This window comes from Myripristis murdjan, chromosome 5, assembly GCF_902150065.1.
Source record: "Myripristis murdjan chromosome 5, fMyrMur1.1, whole genome shotgun sequence".
NCBI classification, from domain to species: Eukaryota; Metazoa; Chordata; class Actinopteri; order Holocentriformes; family Holocentridae; genus Myripristis; species Myripristis murdjan.
The window spans coordinates 18,384,929-18,404,172 of record NC_043984.1 but is presented as its reverse complement, the minus strand read 5'-3'; the positions used below and the strand labels follow the sequence as shown (position 1 = coordinate 18,404,172).

Below are 19,244 nucleotides of genomic sequence, written 5' to 3'. Positions count from 1 at the left end.
AGTAATTGGTTACCAATTCTGCTGCCGACAGTGATAAATTACATCAAAGTACTTCATTAACACTGAAAATGGGAACTTCAGAGTGTTTTTTTTTTATAGCTGCGTATTTCCTGTAACCATTTCTCTATATTGTGTGTTTTGCAATCATTTTTATCCAAGGTATTTTTTTTTAACCAGGGGGCATTTTAAAGCCAAGAGACACTCTCCATCTGTAGCCATCTATAATTAATAATTTCCTTCTTTTATTCCTCTCAGCGCCGCTCCTCTGGACAGCCAAACTGCGAATGTTTTCTCCTCTGCAGTAGAGAAACATTCAGCACAAAGTAAAGCTTTCTCTACCTCAGCCTCCAAAACAGGCAGCAGAGAGGAAAAAGTGCCTTGTTATATCATCACACGTATCACATCCTCTCTTAGAGCTTCAATCTAAATTTTTGGGCATACAGATTACTAAATGACAGGACAAATAGACAAATGGGCTTTTCAGAGCCTCTGAATGACAACAAATCTGCTGCAAAATGAATTATTCAAATGTTTGCCAAAGATGCAAATGTCAACAGAGCTTTTATAGTCTCAAAATACAGCTGAAACAGCTCTGTGATTAATATAAGAATTGATATGTGAATCCTTTTTTGTTAGAGCAGACTGGATTTTTCATGCAGGCCAACCACCTTGACTAACCATGTGCCAGTAAAGTGTTTGAAACCCAGCTGAAGACAAATTAAACTGGTAATGATGATAATGACGGCATCCAGCTTCAATTACGGCAGTCTGTTCCTCTTAAGTCACGGCAATCGGTAGCTGCCATTTACAATCTTGTTTGCGTTTAGCTCCGCTACGGCTCACCGAGGCAGGGATTATCAAATCAATAACTCATCACGCTGCCTTTGTTTGCAGAACTAGTGTCACGACTATATGGGATGCTAGACTGTCTATTAATGATCAGGTTCAATACAGAGCTGGGGGCGGGAGTGAGTGAACACATGTTGACAGTTGAATTCCCATGGGATCTTACAATCTGGACTGCTAGGCAGAAACGGTTTCATTTTCTGTGACGTTTCCTTCTGGTTGTGTCTGAAGGAGAACTACTGGTGCTTCACACATCTGCAGACAGGAGCTCTATTGAAAAACAACTCAAGGACTCTAAAATTGGTTAATAAGCCATGGGATTAGATTGACCATAAAAAAGTTTTTGCTTTTCATTCAATTAAGTCTGACTCTCACCAGTGTAGTCATCAAGGCACTCGCAAGTGTAGCCTCCCTCGCGGCTGCGGCAGACCCCGTGGGCTCCGCAGGGTTTGGAGTAGCACAGGTCGATCTCCGTCTCGCAGTAGTCTCCCGTGAAGCCGGTGGGACAGCGGCAGCGCAGCCCGGCGATGGGATGGATGGGTCGGAACAGGATGGTGTCCGAAGCAACAAATGGCGCCAGGCTGTCAAACTTCAGCACGGACACACACTTCATGTAGTTTTCACAGGGCTCGCGCAGGCAGATGTTGTCATCAAAGGGCAGCACTTGCTGGGAGGAGATCCGAGCCAGCAGGCTGCGATTCAAGTACAGCCTCTCCTGGAGTTCCTCTGAGCCAAAGAACTCTGCACCTCCTCCTCCTCCTCCTCCTCCGACTCCTCTCCCGGCCCGGTCGCTCCCCCGGCTTAGCCCTCCAGGCCGGTGGCCCTCCCCCGGCACAGGCACGGCCACAGACAGGCTGACGTTGAGGATGCGCGCGCTGACATCCGTGTCGTCCTGGATGTTGAAGACGACCACGTCTTCGCGGGCGGCAGACAAAACACGGGCCACGCCGTCCAGGAACTGGGCGAGCAGCAGGGACAGGAAGTGTTCCTGTGAAGTGTTGGCCAGCCGCAGTGTGATACTGTTGGACAGCATTTCATCTGTGATGATGGTGACTTGGAGGAGACACTGGGCCGACACTGAGTGGATCCCGTCTGAAAAGACAGGAGAAACAGAAAACAAGCAGTTAACATAACAATTTATGGGATTTTACAGGTTTCTCAACCAGTGGATTGTGACCCACAAATCAACCCTGGCTCTGTTCTGCCAAGGATCCAAACATTTGGATTTGATCTTTAATTAACTTTAATTAATATGTGTATGTTTAAGAACAGCTGATGGGACACTATTATCCTTCAAAATGACCATTTGGGACTGTTGCACAAGATGAGATTGTCTTTTATTTGAGTTTATTTAAAGTGGAGTCCCATGCAAACCAACACAAATCAACACAAACAGCAGCTGCAACACTAATGCAGCACAGGTGCAGGCACATGCATGGCAGAGGACTCATGTGACTGCTGCTACTGTTTCACCACACTTAGAGTGATTTGTGGTGGGTCCACATGCTTTTTAGTTTTAATTTAAAGCCCCAATCCAGAATTTGAACAGAAGCCCCCCGATGCTGCCCTGTGCAGCCCAGAATCATCTCGGCGCGAAAGTGGGGGTGTGGGGGTTACTGCTTGTTTGCCAACCTCCATTAAACATCAGCAACAACAATAAGAAAGGCAACAAAGGTTTGCAAACTGTTTGCTGTCAAAAATCCTGTAAATCCTGTAAACTATTGTAGGTGGAACTCACAATGCTCAGCCACAATAGCAAAAGGATGAAGAGTTTCAGGTCTACGACGGATAAACCAAGGTAAGGAGAGAGGGGAGTGCAGTCTGATTACAACATACACAAAACTTAGTGCACTGCTGCCACAATATTTTTTTTATTTTTAACTTTCTCTTTAACTTAATAAAGCACAATTTGCTGAAAGTGATCAGGAGGTGGAGATCACAGTAACACTGACTGCAGAGGGATGATTATATTTTGCGCTCTCCCATCCTTTCCTGAGGCTTTACTTTCCCATCCTGATCCCGACATCACAGCTGAATAGCCCTCCTGTCCTCCAAACATGCACATGTAAACAAACTCATGCTTTTGTTGTTGCAATACTCCATACATCCGCTGTGCTCCGCAAGCAAAATAACTTCCAGATTGGGGCTTTAAAGATTTTCTCCATTTAAAACTTTAGGCTACTACTGTAAATGGAAAAACCAGTTCAGAATAATTTAAGAAAAGACACCTCAAAATGTGTTTAAATCAATATTTAGTTTGATTTGATTTTCACAAGCACTTTTAACTCACATACTTGGCAGAGGAAGCCGTTTTTCTTGTTTGTTCTCCTGCGCCAAAACAGACAACACCGGCATGCCAAGACTGAGACAGAACAAGTGTAGGTTTTCTTTAAATGCAGTCCAAGTTTCTAATCAGCAATTTCACGCCTTTATTCACAATTCATTCTTGCCTCTCCTTATCCGGAAGAGAGGAGCAATGATGCTACTTCATTATACACACCAAACTGAAAGCCTTAAATCTAAAATGCAAAGATGCCTCAATAAACAAGGCATCTCTCCACACTGGAATCCCCCCGTGTTTCATTCTGCTGTTTTAATAACCGGATCTTGTTAATATGTTATGTTATACATTCAGCCCTTTGGCTTTGAATGCATACATATAGTATGTTTGAGTCTACTTGTGGGATTTCCTGTTCGGTGTCATCTCTGTATTGTGAAACCATCTTGTAAACGTCAAGGCCGATTAACCGAGTCAAATTCCACACTTTCCTCTTGGTAAATAAGAGTGAATGATGTTGATTTTTTTTTCTTTACATTGGCAAAAACACATCTCAAACCCCAGCCCGTAGTCATGCGATACTTCCCATTCGAATCAAAACGAGTTGTGACTTTGGGAAGCCGACTTTCTCTACTTGCTTCTTTCCTGTAATCACATTTGCAATAAAAGAGAAAACCGCTTCTCAGCAAATTCAGCCAAATGTCTTTGACTGCAGCCTTGAGAGGACTGCTCACTGAACAGTAAAATTATAATGAAAAGAGCCTGGATCCTTGACTTTCAAATCTCAAATAACAAAGAGCAGAAGGAGACGGTCTGTTTTATGTAGCTAACAAGCACAAAACCTAGTGAAATGTGTCAATTACAGATCCAAGGTCGCTGTAACAGAGTTCAAATCCATCAGAGACGGAAACTTTGCTACAGATGTACAACTCGACTCGGGTCATTCAGCTCTCTGCCCAGTGACAAGGACGAGAAGTGGTCCAAAAACTACACAACAAAACCGCTGCGAGCCTCTGTCTGCAGCGCCAGGTCTCTGAAAACATCAGCAGTAATTATAAATCACTTGTAAATGGCACATGATCACATAAGAGGGCATGGAAATACAGAGATTGATAGCAGGGGTTAGCAGCATGTTCTGGACCCCCGAGTTGACTTTCATTACGATGCAGACGCCCCGTTTGCAATGATGCTGCCCTTGGGACTCTGACATGAAATATATTTTGGTTTGTGTTAGATATTAAATGTATAGCACTCACAAACAGTGTGGTGAGATTAAATCATAGAATAACCTTCAAATAATCACTCATGCATGTTTTAAATTGTAACAAATTTCTAGTGAATTAAATTATAGGGGAATTAAATTATTCGTCATTTTGCTGAAGACAATCTTGAAATCTCTCAAGGACTTCTGGAAGCTCAATTAATCCATATGATTTGGTTAAAACTGTATTAACTAGTGGGGGAAAACACTTATTATGCATTTTAAGAAATTTCAGACATTTTCATTTTAACTACACTTTAAAGCACACCTGAACTCATTCAAAGGCAGAGATTTTACTTCTATGCTGTTTTAAAAACTACTAAAATTTTCGGGTATAAATTTAGCCGAAGTTTGGCGTGTCTAAGGTCAGTGAAAAACAACTATTTGTTACTATCTCACTGTTCTGTTGCCTCAAGGGCAAACACAAAACACTTCTAATCAAATCAAACGTGTCATGAAAACAAGCCTCAGCCTCTCCCCCAAAAACAATCAATAGAGAGCATTGTTTGGGGAGTCTGGACGCAAGCCAGGGAACAGAACCTGTGAGCCCTGGTGGAGCAAAAACCCACACAAACAAACAGCAGTGCCCGAAGTTACCGGATCCCAGTTTGGCGCTGGGTGAGTTTAAACACCAAGTGCCAAGGCGAGGGGAGAGCAGAGAGGAAGGGAGACAGAGAAGCATGTTTGACACGGCTTTAATCCCTCTGCTTTCAGTCAAGTGCTTCCAGCACTGTAATAATACAGAGCCTAAGCAGAGGAAATGTGCAAAATCAAAGGGCGGCACAAGGAGGGTTGCCTCTCTCATTCACACCTCAATGCAAACACACACACACACACACACACACACACCTGTGTACACGGAAAGGCACTCCCACATTTACGAGCAGAGAACACGTCAAAGAGCCAATCACAAAGTCCGACGTGAGTTTCCGCTCTAAGAGTACTGACTTGAAAATGATTTAATTTAATTCTTTGTGCAAAGTGAGTCTTTTGGTTTTACTTCCTCCAAGCAGTCATATAAATTTAAAACATAGAATATTAAAGAGTGATATTTTATTGATAGATTTAAAAAGGTCTGAAGAATCCTGTGCTTTTAGACTAACATTTGCACAGACGACCAGCCTCCAAGAAAACTTTAACATCCACCCTGAGCCTCGAGCTGTCACGTAATGGGAACCTGTCACAAAGGACAAAATCACACACGCACACGCACACACACACACACACACACACACACACACACACTGCAACGGGCTTCATGAAACCAAGGTGAGTCCTTGAGGCAATTAAAATCTGTCCTTGTAAAATTTAAGATGTGACATTTCTATGCATGGGCCCATGTTAGGTTTTTGACAGAAGGTCATTTCAAGAGTTGTAGGGGAGTCAATTACAGTGGTGTCTGTTATACAGTTGGGCAATTTGTTATTTCACTGTCACGTGCTTCAGATGAGGATAACCTCAGGTGCAACACACTGATTACTGCAGCCACCTGATTTCTTAAGTGACAGAAACAAAGCTGCCGCAATCTACCATTTTTAATCCCAAGCCTTTGTGATAGTCTTCTCCCTGCCTTCATTCAAGCCATATTATTGCTGATATTTTTCAGCAACCGCAGCCATAAAAACAGCTCACATGGAACAGAGGCTGTTAAAGGTTAGACCATATATATAAGGACAGACATTGCCTTAATTATGTCCTCTGCCAATTCACATTCTTGGATCCAGGCTCGGGCAGAGCTCCAGACGTAGATGTAGCGCTGGGAAACTGCGCGAGGAGAATCTCCCCTCAAAGAAACCAGACCATCCTTCAAAGAGGTCATTCTACACGGAGGGATCCTCCGCGGAGGAGAGGAGGGTAAGCAGGCTGTTGTGGGCCAAAAGGAGGAAAAGGAGGGATAGTTAGTTGGTTACAAGACAAGGTGCCAGCTTTGGAGTGTGACACCCCTTTCAGCCCAGTGTTTGACCCCCTCTGGGCCTCTGGGTGCCAGGAATGCTCTCAGCTAGGAAGTGGCGCCAGGGAAAAGATTAAACACACACTGTGCCTGTAGGAATGCCAAGGCAGCACACACAGCATTGTGTGTATGAGTGTGTGTGTATGTGTGTAGATGGTGGGTCATCCATACTTCAGATAAAGCAACGCGCCCATGCAAGAGTTAAATGAGGGTGCACATGATCTCAGTGAGGGTTAAATCATCATAAAGTGGTTAGTATAATAAATTAGGGTGAAGATGAAGGTGACACTGCTTCATGACATCAAAATTCAATTAAAGTGTGATACAGATAACATTGCCGGTGTTGTGTGAAAGCTCCATTCATACCTCAATACAATTTTGGTGATTTTTATGTTTTCACTTGAGCTGAAAGATGACTTGTTCCACTGTGACCTTGGAAATCCAGTCAATAATGTCCAAGGTGCGTTGTCATCATGTTACCAGCACGCCTGTTTTTCTTGGCTCCCAAAACATTGGTAGACAGAGGCTTTAGAGATCAAGGTTTTCACCTGACAGCAGCAATATATTTTTCATCTGAAATCATCCACCACCTATGCTTGTTAGCTGAACATGTTTAGTATTCTGACCTGTTCCTCGCTGGCACTGCCATCTGATCAGACAGACGGGTAGACCAAAGAAATTCTGCACATTTAGACAGGTTCAACCAACACAAACCGACTCGTTAAAATTTTTCATGACTCGCAGTAGCATTCAGAAACAGAACGTGTTTCTATGTATGTTTCCCTGTGTGTTTAGGTCTCCACACAACAGGGAATAAAGGACGGAAGATAAACAGCTGAACTGTCAATGAAACTCTGCGAAGTGAATGAATGCCACTTAGCGTATGTCATTTTAATAAAAACAGGCTAAAGGATTTAATGATTAAATATAGAAACCAATAAACTAACATAACTCAGAGTGTGGATTTTTCTCCCAGGCCTACCAGAGACTTAGAGTAGTGGGAATAAGAGAGTGCTGAGAGGGAGAGAGGAGGGACAGATAGAGACAGAGAGAGAGAAAGCATCAATTGGTGAGACTGGCCTAATTAGCCTGCAAAGTTGCCGTCAAATCTCCCAGTTGATTCCCAGAAAATGCCAACAAAGTCATGGTGGATAAAGATCAAAAGGACACTGTGACCAAATTACTGAGGACAGAGACATCACCCAGGGCAGCGTGACAACAACCCTGTCCCAGAGCCTCACAGCTTCCTCACGGTGCTGCTGCAGCAAGACTTTAGCCGTCATTTAAGCCTTTCCTTCTTTCTTTAACCGTGATATTTGTGGCTTATTTCTAATTTTTTTTTTGCACAGAGAAAAAATAAAGATGGGACAGAGTGAGAGGGGATAATAAAGAGTAATAATCCATACTGTAATACAGAGACGTCACGCTACCAGAATTATGGTAGTTGATAGACCAGAACCAGTGAATTTCCACAACTGTCGAGACCTGATTTGATGCCACAGCGAAACCAGAAATGTCATTCATTTAAAATGCTGTTTAAACATTAAGAAGTCAACGTAAACTTGATGTGTTTTATGCATTTAAACATACAGGCTACATCAGAATAAGAGTTACAAGTGCAGCATCGGCCTGCTGCCTTTAGGTAGAAAACCAAGCAGTCCCATAAAACACTGATTTCAAATCGGAGGAACCGCTGTGGCAGTAAATACAAAGGTTATGTGCTCTCACTCTGATTTACAGAGCTGTGAGCATGACTGCAACGTAAAGTGTTTCAGTCTTTAAACATACAGGCTGAAGCTGCATCAGAATAACTGAGCTTCAGAGTTGCATCAGTATTATTTATACTAAACACACTAATATTGGTCTTGTTTTGAAATTGGAAGTATCAACTGTTGTGACATGCTTACTATAATATTGTAGCTGTTGCTGATTCGGTGTCTTGCTCCGGGACACTTCAGCTGGTCAGACGCTTACTGACACAGGGAGTTGAGCCTACTTATGATAACAGCCTCTATTTATTGTGTGTGTGTGTGTGTGTGTGTGTGTGGGAGGGCGGCACATTAGAGACACTGTCAAAATGTAATTTATCATCATGACAGTGTACAGCTGATAAATAATCGCACTCCAACAGCTCTGTGGAGCAGCCGTGCATCACACGCCTGACAGTACCACACACCGAAGCCCCACGTGAGCGAGCCGTGTTAATCCAGCCATCCAGAGCACACGGAGGCTCCCTCAAAGGCAGCTGTGCGTTTCAGCGCAGAAGTGTGTCATGTTGGGGGGAACCTCCGGCTAAAAAGGGTAATGAGGCTGAGCAGAGCTTGTCTTGGTTGTTCAGCATCAGTATCGTATAGTATGTGCAGCACGCACAGAGTGCTTACTACATCAAAGAGCGGCGAAGCCAGGGTCCCATTTCCAAGATCAATAGGGAGGTCATAAATTAAATATCACATTGGAGGGGAGAGGCCTGTGGATGTCTTTGCAGTTCACACCTTTTATAATTCTAACCAGCAAACAGTCACTTTGTACACGTTCACGACTACTGCGATCCACTTTTAATGGGGTTATAACACTGAAAATAAGCATGCTCAGTGTTTCTTCATGTTTGCTTGTTTGTTTTTAGTAGGGAATATCAACCTTTGGCTGTGCCTGTGAGTCTGCAGCAGCCAACACTGCCAGGACTCTACAGTAGAAATCAACTAAAAAAAAAAACACTGTTAACAAAGTTACTGTTGTGTGAACCTGCTGTCAGACGTCTGATGTTTACATACTGCTGACAAACAGCAAACCACCGAGACCACAGAAAGTCACACAGAAACAACACACCCACACTTGACAAGCAAATCACACAGTGTGACCTGGCAGTGCAGTCCCTTTGGGGCCAACAATAGGACACAGTTTAATTTAATTAGAATTAGATGCTGCGCCCTTGGAACCACATGGTAATTACAGACATTAATTACTGCAACTCAGCTGCCTTTGGACGACCTGGGCTAATTTATTACATTGCATTTGTGCTTTCTGAAGCTTTTCACTCTTCAGAGTCAGACATCAGCTTTGTTGTGCCATCACCTTGATGGGCTTGTGGCGTCTTGTGCAGTTGCCCTACAGTGTAAGACTAAACTGTTTATTGGTGCTGGGACTCATAAATGTGGAACTTTTTTCATGTGAGCTACGCCACGGCCGTAAATCTGGTCAGGACTCCCCCGTGCATAAGATGAAACCAGATAAGGCTTTGGTGTGACCGAAACTGAAACTACAAAAGACAACTGTTGCTAGAGCTCCTCCAAAATGTAATGTGTTATAAAAAAAACAAAAAAACAACCACTGTGTAATGCAGACTGTTTCTATGGACTGTGGTCACTGGCTATTTAGATTTTATCAGCAAACATAATTATTATAACACTGACTTTGGTTTCTCTGATGCCTTACAGATGCCTTAAATTCAAGGGTAACCTTAGTGTTGTTTTACAAGACTGTTTTATTTTTTTTTTTTCAGCCTGACTGCCATTGCCTCAAGGTTCTTAGGAGTTTCATGGGAAATGAGTTGTGAGTTCAGTTCTGCCTGAGTGAGGACATGCAAGAACAGAGAGCACCCAGCAGGACAACAGGCTTAATCCACACCATCAAGCCAACCAACAAACTGGGCTCCAGCTCCAATCAGCACTCCATCAAAGGAGTGAGAAAATCCGCCCTCTGTAGACATTAATGAGGCCTGATGTGGGTTAAAGATGGGGGCAGCAAAAGTTTACTATATGCTGCTAGAGTGATTTTTTTCGTCAGCGTTGCAATGTTTAACACCCTGGTAGTGTTAAAAGTCTGATGTGTGCTCAATCATGCTTATCATGTCCCATTGATTTGAACGTCCCCTGCTTGGTGTTCTTTTAATTTGAAAGTTAAAATGTGACGTCCTGACAGTCAACAGGAAGGTGGCCCATGTGAACGAAGTACAAAGTGACTCGGGAAAATCCTGCGTGAATTAACCAGGGCTGAAACATGAAACATGCCCCACTGAGGCCTGAATGGAGAACGATGGTTAGCTGGGGGGGGCGGAGGCTATGCGCAACAAGGGGAGGGATGGGCTTTTCATCCCTTCACCCCCTGCACCCCCGTCCCAGCAGCACGCACCCCAACCCCCCACTCCCCTCTTCCTGACCCCCCACAGGACAAGCAACGGCCAAAGCCGATGCCCCCTCCCCTTCTTCTGTATGAAATACTCTAACGACTCCTGCCAGGCGTCCATGCACCTTACAACGGCTCACATCACCACATTACCTTCAGGAGTCCCTCAGAAAGCCTCTACAATGCAAACTCACAATACGACTGGGGGGACTCTGACAGCCCACTGCTGCACTGAGGCACAGGCAGCACAGCATGCTCACTCTCTCACCTTTGAAAATATACACAATATATTGTCCCTTTTACACCAAAACTGCAACCAGCTGCCATCCATACTGACTACTGGCGCTGGATGATATGGAAAAATAAATAAATCATGATGTCTTTGATCAAAGGCCTCAATGTTGCGGCGATATAGTAGAAAGGATTACCGCATATGATGACCAAGCAGGTAGAGGTAAATAAAAGACCAGTTTAAAAAAAAGTCTAATAAGTTCATAAAATTGAATCCTTTTATCGTAACGTAGCCTGGAACAGAAAAAAGACGGTGCAAGGGAGACTTCATATCACGATATTACAGTATCCAAAACTCCAGACAATATCTGGTCTCATATCATGATATTAATATAATATCAATATATTGCACAACACTACTACCTACAGTGCTAAGCATGTTTGGTGGATACTATATGGTCTAATTTGGAGTCAGTCAACAAAGGTAAACTATTCAAATGCCATGTGGGATGTGACAATGTCAAAGAGGCTCTAACCATTTGAAACTTTTTGGCTAGTTGTGGTTTAAGGTAATTTTCTGAGTGGAGAGTGAACAAAGCGGAGCAGACCGAGGCAGATTGTTGACGTGGTTTGGGATACTACCCCTCGGCTGCAACAGGTTGAGAGGTTTAACTGGCTGGTTCCTTTGTTGGAAAATAGCTGTGCTGTGAAATTAAACACAAATGAACACGAACAGCTCACATTATAACAGAAAATCCACTTGTGAATCTCACACTCAGTCAAAGGAGGGAATGGACAGCATGTTCAAACTCCTACGCAGCAGATTTGCTGTTAACAGTATCTGAGCAATGTTAGGGCCATTACATCAGGCAAAATAAATTACTTTGAGCCTCATAATGTGCCATTATCAGACCTACAGCATCACTGTAACTGTGCGTGATGTGCGTATGTATGTGTGTTTGTGCGCGATTCTTTGTTCACAAACATCAAAAAGGTCCAGGTTAAATATTCATACATCTCTGACCTTGAATTTTTTCATTAGGCATTACTATAATAATTGTCAGTTTTTTTCCCCCTCTTTTACAAAACAACTATGCTGGAATGAAAACCACAATACTACACATGCACTAACTCCTATTGTAATTCAGTGCCTGTGAATTCAATGAAGAAAATGCTTGTGTAACTCTGTATCAAACTAAAGGAGTTCTGGTGCAAACGCGCACCCCACTTATGATTTCTCCATCTGGACAATAGTTGATTATTTTGGAGCAAGGCCATTTGTTCTCATTTCTGGACATCCGTGCTGCAGGCTGCCACAACATCCGCTGCATGATGACGACTTTCTGTTGCATCTGAAAACCACAAGAACGGGGGCATTCCAGAGATTCTTCCCTTATAATGAAGGGGCTTAGAGTCCGAGGAGGATCTGAACAGCTCCAATCAATAAATTTGCATATCAAAGGAAAACTGCAGTCAGCGCAATAGTAAAGAGACATCAGCATGCAGAGACGTGACCAAGCAAGAGGCCGTTAATCAAGCAGGGCAATAGCCTCTTGGTAGAAATCAGGGGCTGAGCAGGTAGCGCAGACAATAATGAGTGTGTCAGTTAATCGGGTCGAAAGGAAGATGCTTTTAAACTGAACGAGCAACAGCTTGTGGCAAAATGAAGGTATTCTGATTATTTTGCCGGGCAGTCCTAAACAACTACAGGCTATAGGGCTAATGGTTAAACACTGATGATTGTGGTTTGAACACTGTCACAAAGTAATTATTTTGGGGTAGAGAAAAATTCAAAACCATGTTCAGCTTTAGTATATGGGAGGTCAAATAGCTCAACATCTCCATATTTCAAATACACGTCTTGATCAGCAAATGCTCCAAACTGGCTTAGTCAATAAGCCAAGCAAACTATTGAAAATCAATCAACCTGCAGCCACACAGTCAAAAAAAAAAAAAAAATCTTCATTCATACAGTGCATCCAACCCATTGCAGCATATTCACCTAACTGTCATGGCTCAAGTGGAAACCATCTGCTCAGTTCGCCGGATGCACTCCCACTAGTTTTAAGAAACCTTTGTCCGTCATAAACTCTTAGAATCACCGCTGCCTCTCCACCAGCTGGTCTCTCCACCAGTCACACCTCTATACCTTCATGTTTGCCACCAATGTCTGACACTATAATGATGACATTCTGCACACCAGAGAAAGAGCATCTGAAACCAGGTCACTGTGAAATCACTGTCTGGTTTGATGCTAAAATGGGCCCACTGTAGCGTAAAGGTAGCTATCTGTTAAATAAACATAAACTGTCATGCTCACGGTGTGAGAACATAAGTGCATGTTTTGATATTTTTACTCCAGTGGAGAGCTGGAATTATAATTATTACACAGGGGAGAGAAACAACGCTCTGTCCTTTGCAGTAGGGCTTTTCATTATATATGCTCAATCAGTGCGTGGACCACTGAAAGGCACATCACTCCCCAAAAACAGTGTCTTCATCAGACCATACAGTAAACAGGGTAATTCATGGATGAATAACAGGCCTGGCGAAACTCTCCTGAAGACAGCCGCACCAGGGCAAACAAGTGGACACAAAGACAGCGGGGTGCAGTCCCAGACAGCACCCACTAAACTCCCCGTCCCCATTGTCTGATACGATGGGGCGGGGGGGACAATGCAGGACAACGCTGAGATATATGCACGCACCACAAGGCCTCACCCCAGCAATGCTTCGGCCCTTAATCCTAAACAGGATTCCCCCCTCCTAACACCCAGATGATGTCATCCCCCCACCCTCCCCACACCCGTGCTCCACCTCGACTCATCCAGACCTTTGGTGCAACCAAGCACAGAGGAGCAAGTCCCACAAAGGATCTTCTGCTATTGAGAAACAAGCCAGGCAGCAGGAAATCGGATAGCCTCTCAACGCATCTGTGTCACAAATCAAAGAGCTTAAGGGCGACACTATCACATCACTCTGAGCTTGGAGCTCTGGGGATGCTTTTAACAAAAACAGAAGGCTTGTCAAGACTTGATTTTTTTTTTTTTTTTTGCTTTATCCTTAAATAAGGCTGGAGATGAAAAATATGACAGGAGACTGAATCAATATTTGCAGGTGGGTGCAGGCTGACTAACTGAAGGAGGCAGTGTATTGAAGGCAGTGAAAACAGGCAGCAGGACAGGTCACCGTGGCTCTGAGTATTACAGGCCAAAAGAAAGACTACATGCTTCACTGGAAAGAGGCAGAGGGGGGACAGTTGCACTTTAGAACTTTATGTGCTTCCCCTCCCCCCCATCTTCACTCCACAAAAGGGACCTTACCCCTCGTCCCCACCCACAAGGAATTTCTCAGGCATTGCTGGGTTCACCATGACAACTGGGTGCTTAACAAAGCATTTCTCTTAGGCATTCTTCCTTTCACAGGGGAGAGGAGGGGGACAACAGTCAAAGAAGAGGGAGAGAGGGGGGGGGTGAGGAGGGGCGGAGGAGCTCGAAATGATGGGAGGGAACAGCGGAGGTTGCAGGGGTGAGAACCATAGACCCGGGATAGATAGGAGAAAAATAGGGAACGGTGACAGGCAAACAAAAGGAGGGAAAGAGAAACAGGATCAAGGTGATAGGTGATGTTAAAGGGAGAAAAAGAGAGAAACAGTGCTACAAACATTCCTAGCAAGCCCGCAAGTGTGACTAATGCCATCCTGGGAGGCGAGCAAAAGCATGAAGAATAAAGAGCGACTCATTACAGATGACTCCAGTACATGGCACGCACAAAACATGCACACACATTTGCAAGTATTAACGAATGAATCCGCGAGCCATCGGGGGAATATAAATTCAAGGTATGGAGCGCAGGAGGGAAAGACTCACTTGAGCAAAGTAATTATGGAACAGGAAGGAGAAAAGCAATCAGAGCCGTCCAGCTGTTGGAGGCCACACACACATGCCAGATTTGTGTAGCTCTTCATCCACGAGCTAATGTTACAAGCCAGCTCAGCCCTGAAGAGAGAAACCCCTGAGAAACTGCCCCAACAGACAGTTTAAAGTCTTAATAGACTAATGAAATTACACCGGCTGTGACTGGCCCGGCTCTCACTTTATACAGTATGTGACGGAGGAGAGAGCCTCCTACATTAAAATTCCACTCTTGTAGTGTTATCTTATGCAAGGATGGCAATGGGAGGGAAATGGAGGAGTTGGGGGGGCGCTTATGAAACACCATTCAACCGCATGAAACATAGACCGCTGGCCTGTGTGTGGCTGAAAAAAAGAATCCACATTCAAAACAGACTATCTGAGCACTCGAGATGAGTTATCAAAAGACTAATGTTCTGTACAAAAGCTGCAAATGTGATGTCTCAACACTGTTCCCGAGCTCAACAGTGAATCAATTCGTTGTCTCCTAGAAGGTGCTTGAGAAATTTAATCTTATTTAGGCAATTATCCCGCAGGAGACTGGTTGGACAGTGACGGGACGGCGTTTTGGCTTAGAGGGGTCATGAGAGTTTAACCTTGGAGCATCCTTGGCCGCTCCTCGGACACACACACACCCTCTCCTGCTGGACAGTGGCCAGTGAGACTAGATAGCTGCTGACTCACATGAAATTTGCAAGCTTCTGTACAACCTGCAGTGTGATGTGAGCCGAATCAAACTGCCATCATTAGTTGAGGGGGCGTGTTTGACTGTTAAATCTCAGCGAGAAAGTGAGAATGGGTAAGAGTATTGGCTTGGACTGAGAACATAATTACAACAAAGGACAAAGTGGCTCAGCGGCGATACATACCCTGTGTTTGCACCTTGGTTGGTTCAAATCCAACTTCATAACTTCATTTGTGTTTCACTCTCTCACTTTGTAGTACAATACACCACAAACCCAACTCAACAAACTCATGTAGTGTCATAATTACCTACTTGAGGAGATGATACAGGGATAACAAGAGGAAATAAAACACAGTGAGGACTCGCTGGACACTGTATTACAATGCTAACAGAGCTTTATGGATGAAAGAAAAGAGGGTGGTAAAAAAAAAAAAAAAAAGAACATCACCATCAAGTACAAACACCTATTAATGCAAGCTCATGCTTGCCTCAGAACAGTAGATCAGTCCCCTAGTATGTCAACACCGGCCTGACAGATCCCAGAATACAAACGCACCAATACTAATCCCAGAGACTACAACCAGCCTCCCACCCTGCGGCGTGACCAGAATTCTCATCATAACTCTTTTCCTGGGCTTGTGTCACTTCTGTCCTCAACTTGGCAGAGAGGCGAGAACCCAACAAATCCCACAAATCTGTAATCGGCTGTGTTTTGTGGCTGTTATCCATACAGCAGCAATTAATTCAGACATGTGTGACCGTCCATGCAATAATATGAAGTGTCTAATCCGGCCCATTAGCCAGTCTTCTCCCCCCCACTTTACTACGGTGGCAGGCCCAATTCCCAGTACATCATGCCTGTAAATATGACACCTAAAATGGTACAGATAGAAATTAATCAAGCAGTTAGAACTGCCAATTAATGCCAGTGCTAACACACAACAAGAAAGTAAAAATCCTGTGGTGTCAAATGTGGACTGTTTTGAAGGGATGAAGCAGAAATGGATAAAGAAAACAAATAAATAACGATCCATAGTCTGTGTTGAGAAGATTTGGACAAATCAATCAGCCAAGCTAGCATGTTTAGAGAAAAATATATATATTGGAAACAAGGTGGTTGTCACAATTACTGGCACCCTTCGTTGCAAGAATAATATCAGTTAGATTAGACAAATATGACCCATCTATAACACTAGACTAGATCATGGCGTATTTCTGTGGATTGTGACTAAAGGCACAACTCCAGTGCTTTGCATTTGAATCGTAAAAAATTGTTCTTGCTATCAGACATGACAAAATTTAGGATTCATTCTCTGTGCATGCAACATGGTTAATTAAAGCGACATCAAATGCTAGAGTCGTAAAGGGCATGCCTGAAACAAGAGCTTGAACAACAACAGACAGCAAAGAATAAAAATAGCTAATATGACACTAAAGTACTCCATATACATTATATTTTTAAAAACAGTGAAAGCAGGGCACTGTAAAAAGCTAATGGAAATTTTGTGACCCCCAAAAGTCTTAATAACTTGACCGATAACTGTGAGGGACATTTTGAATCATAGTAAAAAATTAACCAAACTTGTCGGATCCACTAGACACTGAGACACAACTAAGGCACATTCAACAGCATCAGTGAACCCCTCCTCTCAAGGAAAAAGCAAAAAATAAATAATAAAATAAAGCGTATGAATCACAATGGAAACACATATCAAGTGATATTACCATTCAGCAGTCTAAAGCAGACCATTATTAGCTTTGCAACAAAGAGGATCAGTATGCTGACATCCATACTTTTTAGCCTGGATATTAAAAATGAACCTCTTAAATCGACAGATTCTTTTTAAAAATAAATAAATCTCATTACTTACTACAGTATTATTTCGGTTTTACATCCCATTTGGGTGCAAGGTTCTGGGGGGCTACTACGTAACAAACATCAGGCACAATAGCTTTTATTTCATATTTGCTTAAATGATGATGATCCTCTAAATCAAACACATTGTTTGAGGATTAACAGATTACATGTTTTCCGATTACTGTGATGTGACTGCAAATTATGATTAAAATCATTAAAGAATGTGGGTATAATGATGTTGGAAACATGCATGCTGTTACACAACTCAGAATACTAGTATTTCATAGTTCTGCAATTAATTGTTTAATGCCATATTTTGTGACTACTGGAGCCAAAGTCAGATCCAGCTCTACCTGGAGAGTAATCCACCTGCATTTCCGAATTGGAGCAACTCAATGGATGAGATTATCAAATTTAACTTTAAGAAGATAATCGATAATCTGAGGATTACCATTTAAAGGTTACCTTCCCAAAGCCACTGCTTAGCTAACATTTTAAAGCTGATGCACTGCGTGGCTGCATGTGAGCAGTTGCATCCCTTTCACTGTGAGGTGTGGTGCTCAGAGACAATGTTAATCACAGTCCAACAGCAACACAATGAAAAATCGTCCATCATAAGGGGGCCTCCTAAACGGCAGCATAAAGCTAAAGATAATAGGAGGACTTGGGAGGTCCCTTAAGGGAGAAGCCTTTTAAAATTGGGGTCAGCAGCATCTATAAGAGGACCTCATCTTTCTACCCCATCTCCCTCTTCAGAAGTCCCTCTCTAAATACCTTTCTTCCCTATTACACTACCTCTGCATTTTCTAATGTAGTCCAGTTTATACTACCATGACTTCACCCCGCTCCTCCTCCTCCTTCTTCCACCTCTTTCTTCCTACCCTTTCCCTCCCTCCATCTCTCTCCCTCCCCTGCAGGGGTGCTGACACATATACCCCAGCAGGTGCGGGACGCGCAAGAAAACAAGGCCTCTAATTGGTCCTTGGTAGAGTCACAGCTGTTGCCCCCAACCACAGCCTAGTATGAGCTCTTGCGCCTGCCCCTAAATCGACAGCTCACTATTGTCCTCAAGAGAGGCAAAGCACAGACTCAATCCATTGTAACGACTACCCACGCTAACCATACAGTATCTGCTATTCAGAGCCAATGGAGTATCTGTAGGTCAAGTAAAGAGCGCTGGAAAGGAATGCACTGACACCAGTCTTTCCATGATTTCTTAATAACCAATACTCATCATTCAGTTAAATCAAAGAAATACCCATGGTACCACTAGCCTTCATAGTCATTAGTCTTGTTGAGAACCAGTTTCCATCTTTCATCTTAATGTTCGACCTGTTAATAACACTTGGTGGTTGTGTTTCCCTCCTTTATGGAGAGCCAAGGTCAAACAAAAGGCAGATCTACAGAGGATCATGCTACATCTAAATAAACTCCCACAGAGGGTAACAACACACTCCCACTCTCCAAGGGTGCAATTCAAGTTCAGTCACATTTTTTTTGGAGCAAGTACATCTCTGTAATTTGTGCTGGCAGGCAGAATTAAAGGTGCAGGGAGCAGATGCAATTAAAGATACACAAGTTAAGATAACAAAAACACCAGTGGCAATCATGAAAAGCAGAGTGCCAGGCTTTCTTTAGGATCTGGCTGCAGCTGCTCAAACCAGAGCTGTTAGGTAGTCTGAAAACACACTTGGGCAGGGACTTATCATAAACTAAAACTGTAAATTATTGCTCTATCTATGAAATTGGAAGACAAAAGTCAAGTCTAACAATGCAAGCCTTAAAGTTTTGACAATTACCTTTTACACTGAAAAAGCCATATAAACAGATCATAATTGAAATAGATCTTATATTCTACGTAGGGGGTATGATGGGCAATTACAGGGGATGATCAGTCTGCCCACTGGAGTGTGGATCCCACAGGATGCAGACATGCTCAGACAAACAGCTATTTAAATCACAACAAAGGCCAGCTCTAAACCAGGGTTTTGTAAACAAGCGTGCTCTTTAATAAGGGGGCCTGAAAAATTACAGACCCCCTCAATAACCGGATGAAACAACTTACCCTGTCGATGTATATCACTGGCAAACGTGCTTT

General features: G+C 43.3%; 1 protein-coding gene across 3 annotated transcripts in view; it reads right to left on the bottom strand.

The window, feature by feature from the left end:
- Window positions 1-19,244, bottom strand: part of celsr2 (cadherin, EGF LAG seven-pass G-type receptor 2) — a 61,887-nt gene that overhangs the window by 38,479 nt on the left and 4,164 nt on the right. For all 3 annotated transcript variants that reach the window (XM_030050634.1, XM_030050636.1, XM_030050637.1), the window contains exon 2: window positions 1,222-1,938. In XM_030050634.1, coding sequence (XP_029906494.1) covers window positions 1,222-1,938 — 717 coding nt within the window. The remainder of the gene's footprint in view (window positions 1-1,221; window positions 1,939-19,244) is intronic.